Raw genomic sequence first — 21,546 nt, 5'->3', positions numbered from 1 at the left:
CCAACCCCACACAATCCCACCCCGCAGCTTGCACCCTCCCCTCCTCACTCCCAAAAACCAACGCATCAGGCGGCCCAATGACCGGACACCAATAAAACCCATCCCCTCCATTCGTCGCCTTACACTCCAAATCCCCCTCTCCACTCACCTCACACGTAATATACAAATACCCAGCACTCTCCACCGTCCCCGCTGCCTCCGCGTACACGTAGTACAGCCCGTCGGAATCCGTGTTTGCGTAGAGGGACGTGCTGGGCTCGAAGAGGCGGGAGGCGGAGTCGAGGGAGAAAGTGCTGGAGAGCGTGGCGTTGGGGGTGAAGCCGAGTTTTTCCGAGGCGCCGAAGGTGCGGATGTACGTGCCTATGGTGGCGGGGGTGCCGGTTACGGAGAGGCGGAAGTCTGAAGTACATGATGATGGTGACGGGGTGGGAGTGGGGGTGATGAGGGCGGTTGAAGTGGCGATGATGGAGGTGGTGAGGGTAGATGTGCGGGTGGTGTTGGACGTGATATAGGAGGTTACGGTGGATGTGAGGGTTGAGGTGGATGTTGTTGTTATCGTTTGAGTAGTGGTTGTGTTTTCGACAGCCGTATGGAGTCGTGTCACTGGGCTTGTTACAGCTTTCGTCGTTGTGGCTTGAAACGTCTTCGTGATGTTGACGACGATTGTTGGCGTGGTCGTTGTTGTAGTCGTTCTGGTGGTGTAGCTGATAGATGCTGGAAGTGTCATCGTCTTGCCGGTAACACCGAGTTTCTGGCAGGCTATGGAGTACGACTTCAAATCTCGGCATGGTGAAGCGTAATCTGGAACATTGTCGGGGGTGAAGATCGATGGGTTGCACTTGCCATTGTTCTGTCGTGCGTTGAGCGTGGCATTGGACGGAAGTGTCGTATGATGCGGGCGGTCTGGAAGTACGGAGATAGAAGTGTCACGCCTCTGGAGTGATGGAGTACCAACAGTAGAGGTGACAACTGCAGTCGAGTAAGTGTTGGTGAGCAGCACCGTCTCAAACACCGTAGACGTAGTCGTTGCAATTTCCGTTGCAAAAGCCGTGCTATTCTGCGGCACAATAAGAGTGGTTAATTGCGTTTGCTGGTTGGTCGAAACGACTGATCGATCCACAGTTGCGACTTTAGTAACAACCGCCGTAGCCGTTACAGTGGTCGACTGTGTGCTTGTCCTCGTAGAGCCTTTTGCAGTCTTCGTTGAGGTTAGGACAGTCGTCAAAGTCCTAAGATTGTCAGCAAAGCCAAGGAAAGAAAACAGAATACCCATACACAGCGCAAGGAACAACAATCTGGCTCAAGAACGACGAGCAATCCGCCTTGGCTACATCAGTTCGAGCAGTCCCTCGTGGGGGTTTTGGTGGTCCAGACGAAATCTAACAAGACTTAGCTAATTCCTTGCTTCGTCACATGTCACAACTTACTGCTTTAGCACAAGCATCCGGTTTTTGATTTGGTGGCGGCGGAGCTTGTAAACTTGACTGCACTAAAGCAGCAGCGACGAAGAGGAAGTTGAGATGCATCGTGAGTTCCACCCCTCCCAAATAACGAGTGACAGGCAGCGAATGACGAGGTTGGCAAAGACCTGCAGATGGAAGGAGGCGGGATCGCCATCGTTAAAAATGATTCTCCATGGGCAGAATGCCTTGAGCATTGTTGCTATTACCGATGCTCATTTCGGTTGGAGCCCAGATTGTGGACGACTTGGAAGTTGGCACCCCTGTATCTGATCGCGAAAGTCGATATTGGTCGATGGAAGCAATCAATAAGGTGCAACTTCATGTCGATTTCCAACCTCATTCTCATTGAAGATGCTTTATTGACTCGGGCGATAACATCTATAACGCTGATAATTCATGATGCAAAAATACTAATGCAGCTGATTTGGAGTTGATCGTGGACTTCTCGATGTGCAGGCAAAGCTACAGGGGTGCGCCCCTATAGCCAACGCCACGACGGGCGCTACTCCACACAAAGACTTCTATCCGAGAACGCAATGATTCTAGCCCTGACTTCTGTTAGCCTTTCAAGCATGATCGCAAACACCCAACGTGAAAATGATCAAAACACAACTTCTTGTCTGGGACGTAAACATGTTGAATCAAGATCTTTTCCATTCACATGCTCTCTCTCTCTACTTTTCTCTTCTCTCCGGGTGTATCTCATCGTCAACTGCTCCACTGATGCAATGTCGTAACCAACTCCAAGTAACACAAGAGGTATGATGCCGCAAGACTAAAGACATGAAAATGAAAAACCATTCCATCAGCGGGCGTATTCATACCCGCAACCACAAAAAAGGAGATAAGAAGGTATTATGAAATATCGCTGACGTCGACTCGATCGACCGCGTTACTCAGTCTGTAAGGTGTAAGAAAGAAAAGGTTTCTCTGTGCTTTAATGCTTGGGGCAGCAGCATACGTGGGGGCCGCTCTTCAGGACGTCATCGGTGGCCTCATCTTCGTACTTCTTGAAGTTCTCCATGAATAGGCGGCCAAGCTTCTCGACCTCACCCTTGAAGTCAGCAGTGCCGTTCCATGACTTGGCAGGGTTGAGCAGCTCGTCGGGGACGTTGGGGCAAGTCTTGGGCACCGACAGACCGAAGGTCTCGTAGGTCTCGAATTCGAACTTTGCGAGCTCGCAGGAGTGGATGTCGTCTAGGATGGCGCGAGTGTACTTGAGAGGGCAGCGCTTGCATGAGGATATGTTAGCAAATGATTGATATGTTAAATTCAGAATGAAACTTACCACCAGTGGTAGCACCGGCACCGACCCAGCCGGTGTTGAGGAGCCATGCATCGGCGTTGTGCTCCTTGATCTTCTCCGCAAGCATCTTGGCGTAGCGCATGGGGTGAAGGGCAAGGAAAGGCTGGGCGAAGCAAGAGGAGAAAGTGGCCTGGGGCTCGGTAACACCCTGCTCGGTACCGGCCATCTTGGAGGTGTATCCGGAGATGAAGTGGTACATGGTCTGCTCGGGGTTGAGCTTGGAGATTGGGGGAAGGACACCGCGGGCATCGCAGGTCAGGAGGACGATGTTCTTGGGGTGGTTGTTGGAGATACATGGGATCTTGGTGTTCTCAATGTACTCGATAGGGTAGGCACAACGAGTGTTCTCGGTCAGGGTGTCATCATCGTAATCGACAAGACGTGTGGTGGGGTCGAAGACAACGTTCTCGAGGATAGAACCGAATCGGATAGCGCTGAAGATATCAGGCTCCTTCTCAGCGGACAGGCCAATGCACTTGGCGTAGCAACCGCCCTCAATGTTGAAGATACCAGTGTCACTCCAGCAGTGCTCGTCGTCACCGATCAGAGCACGCTTAGGGTCGGCAGACAGGGTAGTCTTGCCCGTTCCTGACAGGCCGAAGAAGACCGTGACGTCGCCGTTCTGACCCTCGTTTGCAGATGAGTGCAGAGTAAGGACATTGTGTTTGACAGGCATCTCGTAGAAGAGCACTGTGAAGATTCCTTTCTTCATTTCACCTTGTTATAGTTAGCTTCATGCTCAGTGGATCATGTCATGCCATCTCCGATGTATGCCGTCACAGGGTGCAACAAGGGATAGTCCGATCGGACAACCTGAAGCTATTCAAAGCGCCACCAGGCTTCAACTGAGACGCCAGGACACCATGTACAACTTCAGGATGCTGGATTAGGTGAGAGAAGAAGGTGAACTTACCGGCATATTCCGTGCCGAGGATGACCATCTCCTTATCGGCAAAGTTGATAGCAACGGACGTCGACGAAGTCATACCGCTAGTGTACCTATTGGCGGGGAAAGCACCAGCATTGTAAATGACGTAGTCAGGATGGAAGTGCTCCAGATCCTCTCTCGACGGGCGAATCAACATATTACGCATGAAGAGCGCATGGTAGGCGCGAGCACACACGACACGGACGCGTATCCGGTAACGCTCATCCCAGCCGGCAAACCCATCGACGACATAGATGCGGTTCCTGGTGTTGAGGTAGTCAATGGCACGCTCGCGGTTGATGCGCCAGACCTGGTGTCGCAGTCAGTAAATCGCGCATGACACATGTGAGATGGGAATGCGAGGGGCAGCCGTCGTGCATGCTGAATGCGGGGCAGCCGAGCCCCAGCATCGCCACGTGCAAGGGTGCGGGCAACGATCGTTCTCCATCGGGTATGCGCCTAGCGTAACATGACGTTTGGCGCCAAATTCACAAGCAAATTTCTTGCGAATTGCTGCAGGGCAAAAGGGTGAACGGAAGGTTTGAGAGACTTACGTCTTGGGTCATGGGCTTGTTCACGGGTCCCCACCAGACATCGTTTTTCGATGAATCTTCCTCGACGATGCGCTTGTCTGAGGGTGAGCGGCCGGTCTTGGCTCCTGAGTATGCTGAAAGTGCGCCTGATGCTGTGATAGCAGAACCAGTCTCGTATACAAGCGCATCTTCGTAGAGGGCTGCGACTGAAGGGTTGGCGACCTGAACACTTTAGACGGGAGCATATGATTGTGGCTGCCGAGAACGTACAATAGCCACGCGATCATAGTCAATGTGCGCCTTGTCGTGGAGCTCCTCTTCGATTTCAGTGTGGCTTTTGGTGTGGGGTCTATGGAAGCATTAGTGACGCGGTCAAGCTTCTCGGTGACGAAGAACCATACTTTAAGCCACTGGGGTGGAGGTTGGTCTTGTTTAATGCTGGAGGAGCCATTGTTGCGTGTAGTGGTGATACGGAGGAAGAACAGAAATTGTTTCGTTGTAGTTTGGACACCTGATGACGGGCAAAGTCTTGGGCCAAGGGAGATGAGCTTGCCGACCAAAAAACGGGATCCGAGGTCTCTTTAATAGCTGACATCGTGACGACGTTTCTGAGCTTCAGAGCGGATGTGGACCGAGCTGTTTCTAGCGCCGAGTAGTGTGATTGGGTAAAGCGCCGTACGGTGGTTGCTGGAGTGTAGTTCGGCACAGGTGACGAAAATAACGCGGAAAGGGCAGGGGAAATGGGCGCGCACGGAAGGTACGACCGGCAGACACCTATTCCAGCTTTATGGCTGCTGGAGAACCGTACGATCGCGGTGACGCTCATGGGAGCTGCTGAAGCATCAACAGCATGTCTTCACTGCTGTGTCGCTCTTGTTCATCATCACAGCTCTGGCCGACAAAGCCCGCGTGACAGTGCCGAGCAGAGGCATTACTATCTGAGCACGAGTATTGGCTGCGGGTTCGAAGGCACGAATTTTGGCTGGGCCCCAGACGGCTGATGAGTTTCTGTGGGGTAATCAAGCCTTGCGTCACAGCTTCGCCGGAAGCGGGTATTCCCATTTCGTCATTGTCCATTGGCTGCACCATCCACAGCTCATGCTCGCGTGCTGCGACGACGCTCGTGATGCCGCCGCAGCGTTTCTGAAACTGTAGTCGTGCTCCAGGCAATTCACGGCTTCACCGTCTGACCGCCAAGGTCCAGGTTCAACTCCAGACCCGGATAAGCCCTCGACGTTCACGATGGTCGTTGCTGGTTCGCAACGAGGCGGTGCACAGAAAGAGTTCCGAAAACACCCCTAGCGCGTGATTGGACGGAGCATCCATGCCGTCCCCTGCACGATGAGAGAAGAACCTCCAAACTCGTAACCACACAGCAAATCACGCATCAGCATCGGACGGATGGCTGTGTCAGCTCATTGCACGCATCGGAAAAGCTGAGGCATTTCAGTCGGTTTTGATAACGTCTGGCCGGGCGGAGCAGTAGCTCGGTACTTCTCCAACCATCTGCGAGCTTAAGCCGAAAGGTTCGGTCGTGGCACGACTGAGGATATCACGCCTAGGATTATTCGCGCCGCGTGTTGCATGAAGACCCGCAACTGTCACTGTCACGATCTGCAGCCACAAGCCACAGTACAAGTATTTGGCCCTTGCAGTCTTGTCCGAAGTCTCGAGTTCGTGGAAGAAAGGAAGACCTCAGCTGTGTTCAGCTAGTCCGAACCATGAAAAGTATGATTAGACACTATATATACTTTGGAATACACCGCCAGACGAGGTGTGCGGTGTGAAAACGAAGCACGTGAAAGGCTGTTGCCCGTGCCTGCACTCCAGACCTCGCCTTCCCGTAAAGGCGGTTTTCGCGGGGGAATGCCATGCAAATACTGGACCCACATGCCGAACCTCCAGATCATGCAGCCGGCCGCGGCGCTGCTACGAGTTTTCCCGAACTGCGCGGAGCCTCAGGCCACTGCTCTTCGCCTTCCAGAAGCCTGGCTATTTTCATGCTGCTATCACATGCAGCATGCAGGTTCCTACAGGGGTGAATGACTTCAGGCTTCATCGCCGCTTTGCTTCTTCTTCTGGTCCTTCTTTTGCTTCCTGCTTGCTGGACTGAACAAGCCCTTGATCTTACGGGCACCGCCGAGATACAACCACGTGCATACAAACACAACTGCAAAGTTGAAGAAAATGTAGATCCACATAATGCCTGGAATGAACGTTAGCATGCGATGGCGTGAGATGAACATGAGTACTTACCGAAGTCGCGCCAAATGTATCGTGGGAAGACATTAAAAGACGCAGCAAACGCTTCACCGGTCGCAAACTGGCAGAAACCACAGTTGCCATCCGGTTGCGTCTGCACATAACCCCCTGCTTGCTGTGCGAATTGGCCAGCATACTGATCACAGGACTGTCCTGGCGGTGAAGGGAAGATTGCCAACTCTTGAGTTTCGCATCGAATTTCCTGGCCTTGGACCAAGAGCGCAAGGAAACCCTCGAGTAGGTATTTGAAGGGCGTCAGCCAGTACATCCAAGCTTTCCAGAACGATACCAGCCCGACGTACGGGACAACTACACCGCAGAACGAGACGATGAAGGTGAAGAACAACGGTACGAGGAGAGAAGCCAGCAGTTCGTTGGGACTGAAAGCGGCGATGGCTTGTCCAAATCCGAGATAGAATATCTCGAATTGCATCATGAAGAGCCAGACACTGGCAGCAGTGTATGTGTCGCGAGGAAACGCCGGAGGGAAGTACCAACAGCACCAGTAGACGGTACCGGAGATGAGTCGATATGGAATCTCGCTCAAGATCGTACCCCATACCATGGCAGTCCAGGAGTATATCTTCGCACTGCCTTCGCGAGACTGGTATATGGCTCGGACATTAAGAAACCTCGGTTGCAGCTGCTGAATCAAGGGTGGCGAGATCGTCAGCGTCATGAAGATTGAGAACAAGCGGCTCTGCATATCTACACTGCTCTGCCCAAGGTTCCAGAAGGTGAATCCATTGAATAGACCAGCTAAAGTGGAGGTAAGAAGTTAGCAATCGTCTCTCATCCAACCTCCTCATCAAAACTTACTGAAGATGTGCAACATCATAACACCCTGGACGTATTCAGGATCCCGCCAAATCGCAACAAAGCTCCGCTTAACAACAGCAAGCCATTGCTGAGGATACGGCATAGCATACTCCCTGTCGTCAGTCGCTTCCTTGTTCTTAGCAGCTTCAAGGCGCTTCTTGCTGATCTCCTGGATCTCACTCGAAAGCTTCTCGTTCTGTTGAGATTTCTGCCACACATCACCCCAATCCTGACCCTTGTAATCAGGATTGCCAGCGCCGATCGCTTCGAGCATGTATTCAGCAGGGTTCTCCTTCGGCGGACACTTCTTAGCTCCGTTTTGTTGGAAGTACTCGATCATGGTTTGAGAATCGTGGCCGAGCTCTCCAAAGTAGACTGTTCGGCCACCAGATTTGAGTAGGAGAAGTTGGTCGAAATGTTCGAAGAGGACAGCACTCGGCTGGTGGATGGTACAGAGGATAGCTTGTCCGGCATCGGCGAGTTTTCGCAGGAAGCGAACAATATTGAAGGCGGCGCCGGAATCGAGACCTGAGGTAGGCTCGTCTAGGAACAGGAGAAGCTCAGGCTTACTGGCTAGTTCCACACCAATAGTAAGTCGCTTACGCTGCTCCTGGTTCAAGCCGTTTCCAGACGTGCCAATTGCAGCTCCAGCGATATTGCGCATCTCAAGAAGATCAATAATCTTTTCGACATAGTCGTACTTCTCCTGTAATGGTGTCTCCTTGGGCTGTCGAAGTCTTGCGGAGAATTGGAGTGCTTCTCTCACTGTCGCTGTCGATTCATGGACATCCATTTGCTCAGCAAAGCCCGTTGATCGTTGGAAAGAAGATGGGAGCATCTTGCCGTCAACGAGGAAGTCGCCGCGTACGACACCGAAATTTATTCTCTGTGCAAGTGTGTTTAGAAGCGTGGTCTTTCCGGCTCCTGATGCGCCCATTAATGCTGTCAATTGCCCGGGCTTGACGTATCCCTGGACACCGTCCAAGAGTGTTCGTTCGCCCTTCTCGTACGGAATCGTATAGTTGATGTTTTGGAAAGTGAAGATGGTCTCGTTCTTTGCGACACCTTCCACTGTCTTATCAGACTCATCATTGTCACTCGCGGAATGCTTCTCAGAAATCGGCTCGGGTTTGCCATTCTCTTCATCTTGGGGCAAGGTCTTGGTCTCCATCTCTTTCTCAACAGTCTTCGGAACCTGGCCTCTCTTGTAGATGGTGACAGCTCCGCCGCCCTTGTTAGGCTTCTGGATTTCCATGCCGAAGGCGGTCAGTGCGACAAAGAATATGAAGAAGGCGCAAATGAAACCAAAGTTTCGCCACAAATGTGACCTTGAGTACTGGAAAGCGACCTGGATGTAATCGGAGCCAGAAACGGTCAGAGATCCAGGAGTGTTGCCTTGAATAGCGCAAGACTGATACTGCTCCTGTGCACCCGGGATCTGAGGAACGATGTATGGCGGAACACATTGAATCTCCAGAGTCGAGAACTCGTTCGCGAGTAGACCTTCGAATCCGTATTGGATAGGGTTGATCCATCGTAGCCAAGAGAACCATGGATGCATCTTGGATGGCGGAATCAAATAGCCAGTATACACAACCAGAGCCTGAATGGCGACACCCGTGATCCTAGTAGCAATATCCAGAGAACCCACAAGAGCGCCGATAGCTCGAAAGAAGGCGTACATCGTCATGGTGATGATCCACAAGAACAACAGCGAAATGAAGAATTGCGATGCGGTTCTTTGTAGGTTGGCCATAAAGTAGACGACAATGTCGAAGATGAACACTTGTACCAAAACCAGTGGGATATCGACGACTGTTTGGGCAATTGCATACGCAGCTGGTCGATAGAAGGAGAAGCTCTTGTGCTTCAGCAAAATTGGGCGACTTTCGAAAGCAGCTGTGAGTTCTGCGAGAGCCAACAGAGCGTTGAACAATAGCATGAAGAAGATTACACCACCTCGCGGGAATGCACCGGCAGCAGTTGGCGGAAGATTATAAAAGAGTGAACCGACAATCAGTGCTTGAAACAAGATGCCACCCCATTTGCCTACATTGCAGTCAGTGAGTGTTCGAGGTATAGTCAAGGGTATTGCTTACCTATCAAGGACTGAGGATCACCGATCATGACCAACGCCTGCCTCCTCGTGCAAGCCATGACTTGTGCAGGGAATGAAAGTGTGTAGTTCTTCTTTTTCGTCGCCTTCGTGCGTGCTTGTCGACGCTCTTGGGCCTGTTTCTGTGTCTCCTTCTGGAACTCATCAACTTCGGCCATGTTGTTGCCGGCCTGCTCGCTTTCAGCGAAAGCTTGCCCAAATTGTGCCCCAGTCCTCGGAATCCTGTCTTCGTAGCCCTCCTTGATGTTGCGCTCATGATCATCGGTCACCGACGTAAGGAAATCGGCAGTAGTCCAGCGATCAGGTTGCACGAAGCCCATGCTCTTGAAGTATTTCGCAGCCTTGTCAGCGGGACCGAAGTAGCAGCAACGACCCTCATGAATCAGCAAGACCTTGTCAAAGAGGTCATATAGCGACTCTCCCGCTTGATAGAGAGCGACTGAGGTTGACACCTGGGCCATGTTGGTCAAAGAGCGTAGACTCTGAACGTACTCTAGGGCAGTACTGGCATCAAGGCCGCGAGTTGAGTTGTCCCAGCATTGTACCGATGCCTTGGTTATCATTGCTTCGGCGATAGACACGCGCTTCTTCTCTCCTCCAGAGACACCTCGGATAAGTTCGTTTCCGACCTTTGTGTTCATTGTGTGCTCGATCCAGAAAAGCTTCGTCACAACACGCAGGAACTCTTGCACATAGCTCTTGCGCGATTCTCCTTCTTTTCTCGACTCTTTTCCGGGAGTCCTAGTCTTCAGTGCAAATTTGAGCGTTTCTTTTACTTTGAGAGTCGCGTAGTGCAGGTCGTCCTCAGGATTGTACAGAACCTCACTGCGGTACTTCTTGGCCATTTCTTTCGCATCTGTACCACCATACGTAACATCGCCGGTGATCTCTTCGAATCCGAACCGTTGGTTGCCGATCATTTTCAAAAAGGTGGAGCATCCGGCTCCTGGTCGACCAAGGACCAGAAGCATCTCTCCAGGACGAACGCACCCGGTGAAGTCGTCTAGGAGTGTACGAACTGGCGGTTTACTAGCTGCTTTTTTGGGACCCTTCGAGATGAGATTCTTGCCAAACCTGAAGGGACCCAAGAAAAGGTCACCTACGGAGGGCTGGAGAGCAGCCCCAATACCCATGCCCTTGACAGTCAGATGCTTGAAGATAACGCCTTGGTGTCGTGTCTTCTCCTCCTCGGAAGATTCTTGTCGCGTACGTCCAAACATCTTCGACATCAGATTGTTGATCTCATCGTCCTCATCATTGCCCGTGCCAGTCGCTCCGGTATTTTTCCGGCTTAGGCCGCCACTTTGACCTGTTCTCTTTCTCGACAATACACGAAAGAGATCATCTTCAGTCATTGGCCTTGATTGCTTGGATTGTAATTGGGGCCTCGCAGCCGCAGCTTCAGCCGGCTTGATGGCCGCATATCCTTGGTCTGGATCGTCGTTGGATGACGAAGAGCTGCTTTCGACAGCTTCTAGCTTCTCTACTGGCTCTTCTACAACTTCTTCTCGTGGCACATCGTGAGGACTGGAGATCGACGTATTGTTGTGCTCGAACTGATCACCACTTTCTAGCGGTAGTACGACAGTCTCTACGGTACGATCATTTCTCGTCTCGTTAACTGGCTCCGGGTCAGGCGACGGGACAGCTGTAATGTGATTCGAGTCTGAGAAGAGTCCGGCTCCATTACCGCCAGAGCGGCTTCCGCTACTTGTTTGGAAGGCATTTGGCATGAAAGAAGTCTCAGTGTGTTCTACAGCACGAGGTGTGGGAACATCTTCTGTGTTGTATTGCGATCCAATATATGAATGTTGTCGACTTGGGTCTGCAGGCGTCTCAATCCAGCCTCCAGGAATGTCAGAGTCCAGTGGCGTTGGTCGCGGACTTGACTCCATCTTGAAACTTTGTAGTACTAAAAGTCTAGATCAGCGTATGCAGGAACGAGGGTTTGAGCAACATTACTCTGCAGCACAATTGCGCTACTGAACAATGATCGACGCAACCGGTCGTCTGTAGAATGCGCTTTGACTTGCCGTGTCGACGATGCGACTACTCTCGAACGGAGGTGGGGATCCCGGAGCGCAGTATAAGAGCTCAGCTCATTTGCACTCGTAGACTTGTTATTGGCACCAAACGCGTCTCCCAGTAGTACTAAATTTCTCGCGTTCAATATGTCAACGTCATATTTATATATGGAGTCTTGGCCATGTCGGCGTTTCTCAACCACCGAGACAGCGAGCCTGCGGCCAATCAGATTCGCCAAAATCGTCTCACTCGAGACTCTGGTTGGTTGTTGTTCGACAGGGGCTCTTTCACTCCACCGCGATCGATCGACCCGCTTTCAGCCTCAAGCAGCGATCGCCCTACGCTACATTGGATCGCCCTAGGCGTCCGCGGGTCGCGAAAAGACGAGTTTAGCGGAAGGCTTTGTAACCTACAGATGCAGATTCAGACCCTTTTGCTCTCATGCATGTATCTACGCATTCAGCACTCTTTGATTGCGACCAAGCGCAACATCTAGCATGTTCGTACTATCTGATTATGGAACGATGGAACAGATTCAGGTCCGCGGAACAATAATGCCTGTCGTGAAATTGCGTCAGGCAAGCCAGTGCCAAGTGCTGCTTGTTCCAGCCACGCCTTGGTAATTATGATCCGTGAATTTTCGTCAATGTTGGTGCTGGTCGGCTGTGTCGGGACATGATGCAAATCCTGCAAGAGGCTTAGGATGAGCTGAATGAATCGTATAGCCATGCCCTAGTCAAGATCGAGATTCACAATTGCTAAACATCGTATATATACATCTGCAAACTATGGGAAGATGTTTTACCATCCGCCGCGAATGAGAAAAGTGCTGCATAGATTTCATCTACAAAATTTTGTAGATCGGTGTGCTCTCTGCATCGAGATGCTCACTTCAGAAATCTGGAACTACGACAACATCGGCCTCTGCATGCAATCAGAATTTCGACATCTAGTTTGGATCTTGAAATGCAATCAAGATCTCAATATATAGGCCTTATGCGGCAGAAGCATTGACGTGCTGCCTTCTGTGTACGGCATGAACACCAACACCAAAACTGCGGTTACAACTAGGACTAGGACCACGATCGGCATCAGCATCAGCACCAGTAGTGTGCAAATAGAAAGTAGCAGTCAGACTACATGTATTTGTCAGCTTACTGAAGGCAACGGCGCAGGGTAGAGCTAGCTGTAGGGAACATTCACCTTGTGCTTCATCTGAGCTTTTCCAAGCTTTCTGAACTCCAAGGTTCATAGTCCTACATATCAAGATCCCAAATACATGTCAAGATTTTGTGCGTATGTCAAGACCTTAACGGCCTGCCAAGAAACAGAGTAGTGAGTTCATCTCACGATTGCCAATATTAGAACTGTAATTGCATCTGGAGCAGGACCTCATGATATAGTTGTATCGACCCTAGAGATCAGAATGCCATCGTAGTGAGCAATGATTACAATGATGACTCAACTTCCCCGCTTATGCAGCACTGTCAAACCCCTACCACAAATCCGCGCCTGCAGCCTTCAGACCTATTTTGGAGTATCAGCCATGCATCAGGCGCTCGCGTATGGTAGTATGTCTCGGAACGCGCCGTGATGCGGTCTGCTTAGCAGTGTACTGCTCGGTTGATCGGCACAATGATCACCCGTGAGGTGTGAGTCACTAACGATGTATACTGTCCTTAGATTGCCTTTTCTGTACAAATACCACCTCGATTTCCTCAGAATAAACGCCACTGTCGTTCTTAAACCTCACTTGCTGGCTGAAATAGCGAATATCCACTTCCCACAGACACAACTCCGCAACGACAATGACGGACGTAGAAAATGCGCTGTCTGTAGCAGGACGCGGAGAGCTGAGGCGCGCCCTGGCAGCTACAACAGACCCATACATCAACGCAATTCCAAAAGTCGAACTTCAAATCCATATCGAGGGAATCATAAGTGCAGATCTCAAATGGAGATTCTCGCAACGCAACGGTCAAGCAATTCCCAACCCTCGGACTGGTCAACCCTTTTCTTCACTCGATGAACTGCGAGACTCCCATGACACATTAAAGCCGCGTACTGGGAACCGCATGGACAACAGTGAAGAGACGCTGTCCTTCTTCGAGGCCTATTACGGTGGCTTTGAGGTGCTCAAAACACAGGAGGATTACTTTGATCTTGCTATGAATTACTACGAACATGCTGCGGCAATGAATGTGCGATATGCTGAGATCTTTTTTGATCCACAGGGACATACGCGGGTTGGGACGAGTTGGGAGACGATGATGGAGGGTTTTCGAAGAGCGCAGCGGAAAGCTGAGGAGGCTCTCAACGTAAGCCTAGTGTCTTCCCAACCACGTTTTTTTTTACTCACAACACACTGCAGGTGAAATCAGCTTGGATCATGTGCTTCCTTCGAGACGAGTCACCAGAGTCCGCAAGGGAGCATTATGAGGCAGCACTAAAATACCGCGACATGATAGTGGGGATTGGCCTTGATTCGAACGAAGTCAACAGACCGCCATCGCTGTTTGATGAAATCTTCGTCAGAGCAAGGAATGATGGCTTTCGTCTTACAGCGCACTGTGACGTTGGCAAATCTTATCCTCTCGAGCACATTCATCAGGTCGCATCGAGCATCGCGGACACAGGTGCGGACAGAATCGACCACGGACTGAACGCTGCTGGCGACGCCAATCTGATGAATTTGATCAAGGAGAAAAACCTCGGAATGACAATCTGCCCCTGGTCGTACATTCGCCACCAACCACTGGACGAAGTGTTCCAACGTATTCGAGCTCTCTTCGACGTCGGCATCATGATAGCTGTTGCGAGCGACGATCCGGCGTTTATGGAGGATACGTGGGTGCTGGAAAACTTGCTCGTGGTGAGGAAATACTGCGGGTTCACGAATTTCGAGATACAGAGGCTGGCAGAGAATGCTATCAAGATGTGCTGGGCTTCTGAAGATGCGAAAAGGCACATGTTGCGGGAGCTGTACGATATCGACCCAGGAACATAGATGGTATGGTCGCATGGATCTCTTTCTTCTAGAATCACAAGCCTAGCAAGACGCTTGCAAGTTGTATGGAAATTGGCGTACGCTTAAGCTAGACGCATCTTGAGGTCTTCATCTTCACGGATCAAAGTTTCAATGTCTGACTTCTGACGCTCTTTTTTTCGCGTCACCGACGTCATTTGCATGCGAACAAGAGCTTCTGCTCCCGAGAAAGCTCATTTGTGCGTCGGTGACATGTACTTATCACGTTCTTGATCGACATTCGGTGAAGAGTCAGGAGTATACGGTCCGACTGATTCGATTCACGCTACATTAGACACGCTATCGCAGTATCACGTGTAGCCCAATTTCATCATCTCCAATGCTTTCAACTTTACTTGACTGGTTTTGCTGCTTCCATCTAATCCATCAATCAGATCAAAGGCCTCGCAGCATCCACCTTCATTTTCGGCAACATGCCCAACTCAGCCATCTCCTGATACGTCTCAAACACACTCTCCACCGTATCCACGAACCCACTAAACCCAAACCTTCTCACCTTATTCATACTCAGCGTGCCAAACGGCAAATACGTAAAGTCTCCCATCATGACCGAATCCCGCGCGTTCCCTTCAAACACATTTGTCTTCAGCTGTCCATTCGACTCCTTCATGATCTGCTCCCACGCTTCTTTGACTCCGGGTTCTTGCGCCCACTGCGCGAGTGTAAAGGACTGCTGATGAACGAGTGGCGGGCCATAACCTATCGGCGCATCTTTCCCGCCCGTGAGTTTCATATTGGTGTACTTTGCCTCATCATCGACAGGACCATTAACGACCTCGACGCCAAACCAACGTGCCAATTCTTCAAAGAAGCGGTCGAAGCTCATCAATCCACCATCCTGGCTGTTGAATTTCTGGTTCTTGCACTTCTCCTCGAGGACAGCCCATTCGCTCAAGTAGCCCGTCAGGCGCGCAGTGCTGTTGGTAGAGTCGAATTGCCAGCTGCGCCATCCGGAGCCGAAGTTCAGGGGTTGTTTTCGATGGGCTTGGACGGCTGCGTAGGCGGCGAATGAAACGAAGGTGTTCATGGATGCGTATTGCGTTGCGCCGATTATTGCGACTGGCATCACGATGTTCCAGCCTGTCTCAGGATGAGTCTCGCAGTACTCGCGCAGCAGATCTTCTTGAGGATAGTAGAAGTTGGGGCTAAGATGTCTAGGCTCTGGATCTGATTCCACGGCTGGTGTGCGCGCACGGCCGATGTGCATACCATAGTTTTTACCGCCAGTTTGCAGAAGGATGCGTTTGGGTTTGAGGCCTGCTAAAGGCAAGGAGGCGAGGAAGTTTTTGAAGGGCGGGATGTTAGACTCGAGAAGATCTTCTGCTGTGCTGGGATCCATGGCGCTCTTTTCGGTTTTTGGGGGAAGGTAGGCGTAATAGAAGATGTAATCAGCTTCCACGCCGGCGTCTTTGAAGGCTTTGGCAATTTGATCAGCGGAAGAGCTCAGGTCTATGGAGACATGCTCAAGACGGCCGAGTTGTTGTTCCGTGAAGAAAGCAAGCATTTCTTTGGACAATGGGCTGCGCGAGAGTGCGTAGACTTTAGACCAGCGGTCTGGTGTGTCGAGAAGTGCTCGGATGGCGTGAAACCCCGAGATACCAGTAGCACCACACACAACGGCTGTTAGGTTCTGAACAGATGAGTCCCATGATGGTAGGTTGCGATAAATGCCCGATTGGCGGAGCGGTTGATCCGAGGAGCTCATAATGGTGTTGTGTTTTGGGAATGCTGTGTGTTGAGATGGGCACTTTGAAGAATCGAACTGGAGAACTATATGCGCTTCACCAGGGATGCCAAGGCCGACTGTGTCACACACGCAGGCTCTCGCTAGCCTCGGAGTTTAAGAAGGCCGCAGTGAAGGCTGCTTCCAAGACTGAACCCACCACCACACACCTATGTCCCCACTGTGCAAAGTCGGAACCATGTCTCCGCGAACCACCAGCTCTCCGCAAGATTCCGTTGATATCGAAGTTTCCAATGATGATGTCACGTATTATGCAGCTAACGATGCCCGTTGGTGGATCTACGCGCCAGAAACGCGGACTACTTTCCGAAGGCAACGCGAAGTCACGAGCCTGCGCGTTGATTTGACACAGACGAAAACTCGATAAGCTGGATGTGCCCAACACAATTTGCATAGGCCTGCACCATGGTTTCCTACTCCGTCAAACCCAAACTCAGATATGCGCACGTGTTCAATTAAACCAAAAGCTCACACTAAAGCTAGGCGTCAGACTGCGAATGTAATGCCACCATCCCACAGGTAGATAGAGACATTCGCCAGGTGCGAGAATAGCTTCCATGTAGGGAGCAGATTTGAAATGTGGAAATTGCTCTTCAAAGTTGCGTCTCACTTGCTCGAGATCGGATATATCCGTATTTTCGTCCTGCTGCCAATATTGTCTTTCACCGAGCAAGCGTATCGCTTGGTCTAGATCGACTTGGCTCGTATTGCTCATGTCTACTCCGTTCTCGTCTATGCTGCGCGGGTACAATTGCTCAGTATGCCCGGGAGCATAGAGTCTGACATATTTGTAGCCTACCACTTGTGCGAGGATGTTGTGGTATGGATCTGTGTGGAGTGGTGACACGGTACCCGCGGGTCCAAACCATGCATTCAGCAAAGGTTCTTCGAGCTTTGCTGTAGGCTTGGTTTGCGTAACGTGTTGCGATGATGCAGGATTGCAATAGCAATAGTCTGGTATACTGATATCTGCGCGTAGAGATGGGATTTGAGCGAAGAGGTCATGTTGGGCCAAGTAACCTCTCTTGGATGCTTCTCCAGGACTTTGGACATCAGGGTCTGTTTGGAGCATGTAGGTGTCCATGAATTCTTTGAATGTGATAATCTTCTGTCCCCACCCTTCATCGGTATAGCTCTTTCCTACCTCGACGGGAACCAACCTCCTGCCACCTAGCGTCTGCTCTAGCAAATAGCTAGGTCGGCTCCACGGCCGCTCATCAAGAGCCGGCCAGTGCTGCAAAGCACCCTCGATAATCATGGGTATATGCTTGGCCAAGTCCGAAACTTTTGCTTGAAATGCTGACATGCTAATTTCCTTCGAACGTGCGATAGGGTATCGTAGGATTGGCGTAGGTTCTGGGAGTGCTATCGAAAAGCTCGAAGGTGGCTTTGCAATGGTCTTGTCTGTCGTAATCTTCCTTCTCTTCACGGGTCGTTCGGACTCATACTCAGACGTTAGGGCTTCCTTCAGTGCCTCAAACCACAATTCCACGAGCTCCTCCCTCCCTGGCGCTCCCGTCAAGATGAGCGCCATGTCTAGAGCCCTCACAACCTCATCTATCCAATCCGCCTTCTCTTCTTCAGTCCCACCTTCTGCCAGCTCCACAACCTTCCACAACGTCGCATCTGTGTACAGCCTTCTCCAACAAGTCTTGACGTCCCTGTATGGCACATCGTGTAGTTTCTGATACGCTAGCTGCTGACAGGTATGCGGATCTTGTGGCAGAATGGCAAGCGCGGCGCGTCCGCATTCGCGAATCGGATCGATCTTGCTAGCTGTGGTAAGTTGTTGGCGGGTTAGTTGTGTGATCTCTGATATTGTCGGTGCATCATTGTGCATTGCTCGGCCAAGTGGACTACAGGGAGGCGTTGGAGACGGTGTTGGATCGTCGTCCATAGCTAACGAGTTGCTTAAAGGCCTTTTTGCCGCAGCTTCGGCTTGTTTAAAATCCGGAAATCGTCTGTGCTCAGCAAGTAAGTCTGCCTAAGTCTGATGTGATAAGTCGTGGACATCAACCTTCGTTAGCGAAGCCATTGAACTTGTGGTGAGGAACAGAGCTCGGACTGCCAAGCCACGCCGGCGGTACCCCCAAGGCTCCACCCCTTGACATCCCCACAAACGGCGGCAACGTCCTAGTCTGAACCCTATTATTAGTGACCCGAGCAATCGGAACTCGCAGTGTTTCTATCGAAAACATCCTGCCCTCGATCGCTCAACATAGTGCAGACGAGGCCCTGAGTAGCAATGCATAAGTGCCGGACAAGGGTATTTAACTCTACATAGACCGGGGCTATCTGCCGGCTTGACCTACGTCTATGGACAGCGATCGAGACAAGTATATGATACAGGTATGAAGTTCCAATATATCCAAATGTAGATCCTCCATCTGTATGTCAACCTGATAGCATTCGTAACGTCATCTCTCGTAACCCTTCTTACAACCATGTAGGGGATATCGTACCAAAAAAAAGACAAAAGAAACAAGATGGGCAAGCTATGCAAACAAAATGCCCGAGGGCTGGGGTATCAAACTGAATGGGAAGTATAGGAGGGATGCTAGGAGAGTAGACCGCCAGGATCCTTCAGAGAAGGAACGTCATAGCTGGTCTGGGTGGTGGTGCGTCGTATGGGTGCGGCAGGGTTGTTGGAGAGGAGTCCACCTGGATCTCTCAACGAAGGTACATCATGGCTATTTCGGGTAGAGGTACGATGTATCGAGGCCGACTGGCGTCTTTGATGTCGCGTGAGTCCAGTGGATGGCGGTGAGTGTGGTGACGTGGAAGGACGATCATTGCTCTCTTTCTCCTGCTCCTCAGAGAGCAAGCCACCGAGATCTTCAAGTTGATAGTTCGGCCTAGGAGTTGACATCTCGTAATCTTCCGATCGTTGAGAAAGTCGCGATGAACGTCGTGCTGCAGGAGGATAAGGGCGGCAATTGGGAAGGTATGCGTTGGATGCTCTCGAGTTCCTGCGTGGTTGTGGTGCGAAGTCATGTGCGATGACAGAATCGGTGGGTGACGGTGTCACGGCTGCATTGTCAAGAAGACCACCGGCATCTACCCAGGAGACGCGGCGGCCAGCTCGAGGACTCGGCATGGGGTCTCGGATATCGGTGATGCTCAGCTTTGCATCATCGTGCCTGTCAAACATGCCAAGCTCTTCTTGTGGAAACTGCCAATTGCTGTTCGTGAATGGGCCATCTTGTTTGCCAGATGAAAGTAGGCCTATGTCGGCTACGGGTGCTGGTCTGGGTACAGTTGGACGATTCTCGGCAAGTTCAGGTGCGGTTCTGAAGCCGAGAGATCGAGCGAGATTTTCGTCGCTGCTGCAGGTTTGATCGGTCATTCGGCGAGCTGAACCTCTTCGCTCCATGCTATCGTTGGTAGATGGTGCCTTGAACTTGGCCTTCTTGACACCTCGATCGCGGAGAAATGATCCTAAGATGATGGCGTTGGATACTATGGCGGCGGCGAGTACTTCTGTTGACGCAAATACGGTGCGGAATTGTTGCAAGCCCCTTCGGTCGATGACAAGGGGCATCCGAGCACTAGTCACACCGATGAGTATGATAGACAAAGAGAACAGCGCGGTGAGTGAGAGCTTGCGCTTTAATGGCATAGCAGATCGGAATATGATCGGAATGGGGAAAGCAACCAGTAGGATGTCCGTGATGATATCAGTGATTCCCATTGTTAGGAGTTGGGCGTAGCCCTGGCGGCATCGCGGTCCTGGATCCGGGATGACTTGCCAGTAATGTGTGAAGGGGTGGCACTCGGCAAGGGTGGCAATGAAGACTATGACGAAGGTGACGACGAGAAAGATGCGTATGCCACGCAATCCCCATTCGTAGCCTTTCTTCCAGAAACGTTCTGTCAAGCGCTTAAGGAATTCGGAGACGGTGAATTTAGCCATCCATATACTGTGCATGTGTCAGACGCTGTCGAACATCCATGGCTCAGCTTGTTCTACTTACAACATGGCATAGAAGATCCGTGCAGCCAGCACACACTGACTTCCTATTTCGCGGTGACGGATGATCAGGGGATCTGTGAGCTGACTAACGTCGACATTGTTCGTGCCGTATATGAGAACAATGTGCACGCATCCCATGCGCGCGGCCAGCGGGATGATGCTCCAGGCCATGATCTTGTCTTCACGGAAGAGTCGCTCATTCCGAATGTACCGGCCGGAAACTCGAAATCCGATGATGACGATGGAAAAGATGGTGCACCACCAGCTGTACAACAACGTGGGGTTGTTGCCGATGCGGGTACGACGCTCTGGTGGAGATGCATTGTAGATGTCGCGCGGAATTATCATTATTGGTGAGCAGCCCTCACAGACTCTCACCTCCGTAGAGGGGGAGCTGTAGAGATGTCGCGTGCTCACAAGCGATTTTGGGTGGCAGCGATAACGGCGGATACAGGATTGTGAGGTTGAAGCGCTTTGACCATTTCGTTTCTTGGTCTGACGTCTTTGGCGTACCGAGGAGGCGGGTTAGGTAGAGGGTATGGCCCTGGAGTCCACGATGCGCGATGCGATTTGCAGTCCGTAATGTTTGCACAGCGTGAAGGAACGCGTTGCGTGGAAGTGAGGAGTCAAGAGCGAAGTGGGCACGAGCTTCGTGAAGGAGTGCCTGACACTTATCGACCGGCGATCGAGCCCCAGCGACGACGGCCCAGAGTCGGTGGCGGCACAATGATAAAGCGTAGCGCGTCGTCGCCAGCTGCCACGTCCTGCCAACCTCTTGGACTATCTGCTAGTGGACGTTGATAAGCGCAGGCTCCGACGTCGTCGCCGATGCAGTGTGCGCTGGAGGTGATGGGGAAATGTGTTTACCGGCGCGCAGTGAAGCAGCGGCGCTTTGTACAGGAGGTTTTGGAGCTCCTGTGCTGGCCGCGGCTCGCTGGCCGCATGCATGCCCATCTGCACACATGGTGCGCTTCGCGTGATATCTAGCGCTCGCCTCTATCTATCGGTAAAGGTATGGCGTCCAACCGCGTTTATGCACACACAGCGGGGGTCACGATTACCGCTGACTGGCCGAGGCGCCATCGAATTGCGTCTTCGCAGCGACCTTGACCGCCCAGGGCTCGGTCGGCCGTGGCACTCGATCGGATCTCCTCAAGGACCGCCAGCCGTGCAGAGTCACAGGATGTGTTTCGTGGCTAACAGACCCCGTCCAGTGCTGATCTTTACCCTCGCGGACCCGACAGCCAGGACGAAGGGCTTGCTAGAGCCGGATGCCATGAGCTAGACAGACGCTGCGTACGCATCCGCGCAAAGTCAAAAGCCTAGGTAGT

General features: G+C 51.6%; 8 protein-coding genes across 8 annotated transcripts in view; 1 reads left to right on the top strand and 7 right to left on the bottom strand.

The window, feature by feature from the left end:
- Positions 1-1,526, bottom strand: part of SNOG_06291 (hypothetical protein) — a gene marked incomplete at both ends in the record, with an annotated part of 1,740 nt that extends 214 nt beyond the window's left edge. The window contains 3 exons of the mRNA XM_001796616.1: positions 149-1,229; positions 1,276-1,379; positions 1,428-1,526. Of these exons, the coding sequence (XP_001796668.1) occupies positions 149-1,229; positions 1,276-1,379; positions 1,428-1,526 (1,284 nt within the window). The remainder of the gene's footprint in view (positions 1-148; positions 1,230-1,275; positions 1,380-1,427) is intronic.
- Positions 1,527-2,127: 601 nt separating this feature from the next.
- On the bottom strand, positions 2,128-4,764 carry SNOG_06290 (hypothetical protein). Its single transcript, XM_001796615.1, has 6 exons — positions 4,632-4,764; positions 4,501-4,579; positions 4,252-4,452; positions 3,683-4,007; positions 2,748-3,486; positions 2,128-2,694 (listed from the first exon to the last, which is right to left on the bottom strand). Exons 1-6 carry the CDS (start codon positions 4,679-4,681, stop codon positions 2,661-2,663), a joined length of 1,428 nt encoding a protein of 475 aa, XP_001796667.1. The 5' UTR covers positions 4,682-4,764; the 3' UTR covers positions 2,128-2,660.
- Positions 4,765-6,278: 1,514 nt separating this feature from the next.
- On the bottom strand, positions 6,279-11,322 carry SNOG_06289 (hypothetical protein; the record flags this gene model as incomplete). Its single annotated transcript, XM_001796614.1, has 4 exons — positions 6,279-6,436; positions 6,487-7,251; positions 7,312-9,360; positions 9,411-11,322. The coding sequence occupies 4 exons, from the start codon at positions 11,320-11,322 to the stop codon at positions 6,279-6,281; spliced, it is 4,884 nt and encodes a 1,627-aa protein (XP_001796666.1).
- Positions 11,323-13,087: 1,765 nt separating this feature from the next.
- On the top strand, positions 13,088-14,459 carry SNOG_06288 (hypothetical protein; the record flags this gene model as incomplete). Its single annotated transcript, XM_001796613.1, has 3 exons — positions 13,088-13,104; positions 13,242-13,770; positions 13,824-14,459. 3 exons carry the CDS (start codon positions 13,088-13,090, stop codon positions 14,457-14,459), a joined length of 1,182 nt encoding a protein of 393 aa, XP_001796665.1.
- Positions 14,460-14,868: 409 nt separating this feature from the next.
- SNOG_06287 (hypothetical protein) lies at positions 14,869-16,203 on the bottom strand (the record flags this gene model as incomplete). The annotated part of the gene is made up of 1 exon (XM_001796612.1): positions 14,869-16,203. One exon carries the CDS (start codon positions 16,201-16,203, stop codon positions 14,869-14,871), a length of 1,335 nt encoding a protein of 444 aa, XP_001796664.1.
- Positions 16,204-16,693: 490 nt separating this feature from the next.
- On the bottom strand, positions 16,694-18,139 carry SNOG_06286 (hypothetical protein; the record flags this gene model as incomplete). The annotated part of the gene is made up of 1 exon (XM_001796611.1): positions 16,694-18,139. The coding sequence occupies one exon, from the start codon at positions 18,137-18,139 to the stop codon at positions 16,694-16,696; it is 1,446 nt and encodes a 481-aa protein (XP_001796663.1).
- A 660-nt stretch (positions 18,140-18,799) lies between these two features.
- On the bottom strand, positions 18,800-20,563 carry SNOG_06285 (hypothetical protein; the record flags this gene model as incomplete). The annotated part of the gene is made up of 3 exons (XM_001796610.1): positions 18,800-18,903; positions 19,030-20,162; positions 20,217-20,563. The coding sequence occupies 3 exons, from the start codon at positions 20,561-20,563 to the stop codon at positions 18,800-18,802; spliced, it is 1,584 nt and encodes a 527-aa protein (XP_001796662.1).
- A 16-nt stretch (positions 20,564-20,579) lies between these two features.
- Positions 20,580-21,179, bottom strand: SNOG_06284 (hypothetical protein; the record flags this gene model as incomplete). The annotated part of the gene is made up of 2 exons (XM_001796609.1): positions 20,580-21,002; positions 21,114-21,179. 2 exons carry the CDS (start codon positions 21,177-21,179, stop codon positions 20,580-20,582), a joined length of 489 nt encoding a protein of 162 aa, XP_001796661.1.
- Between the last annotated feature and the right edge of the window lie 367 nt (positions 21,180-21,546).

This window comes from Parastagonospora nodorum, assembly GCF_000146915.1.
Source record: "Parastagonospora nodorum SN15 chromosome Unknown scaffold_9, whole genome shotgun sequence".
NCBI lineage: Eukaryota > Fungi > Ascomycota > Dothideomycetes > Pleosporales > Phaeosphaeriaceae > Parastagonospora > Parastagonospora nodorum.
This window is presented reverse-complemented; position numbering and strand designations above follow the sequence as displayed.

Excerpts from the sequence above, each read along its gene's own strand:
- SNOG_06290 (XM_001796615.1), bottom strand. The coding sequence starts at position 4,681 with ATGGCTCCTCCAGCATTAAACAAGACCAACCTCCACCCCAGTGGCTTA. Across the intron at positions 4,453-4,500 it reads ACTATGATCGCGTGGCTATT|GTCGCCAACCCTTCAGTCGC; the intron begins GTACGTTCTCGG and ends TAAAGTGTTCAG. Across the intron at positions 4,008-4,251 it reads ACAAGCCCATGACCCAAGAC|GTCTGGCGCATCAACCGCGA; the intron begins GTAAGTCTCTCA and ends CTGCGACACCAG.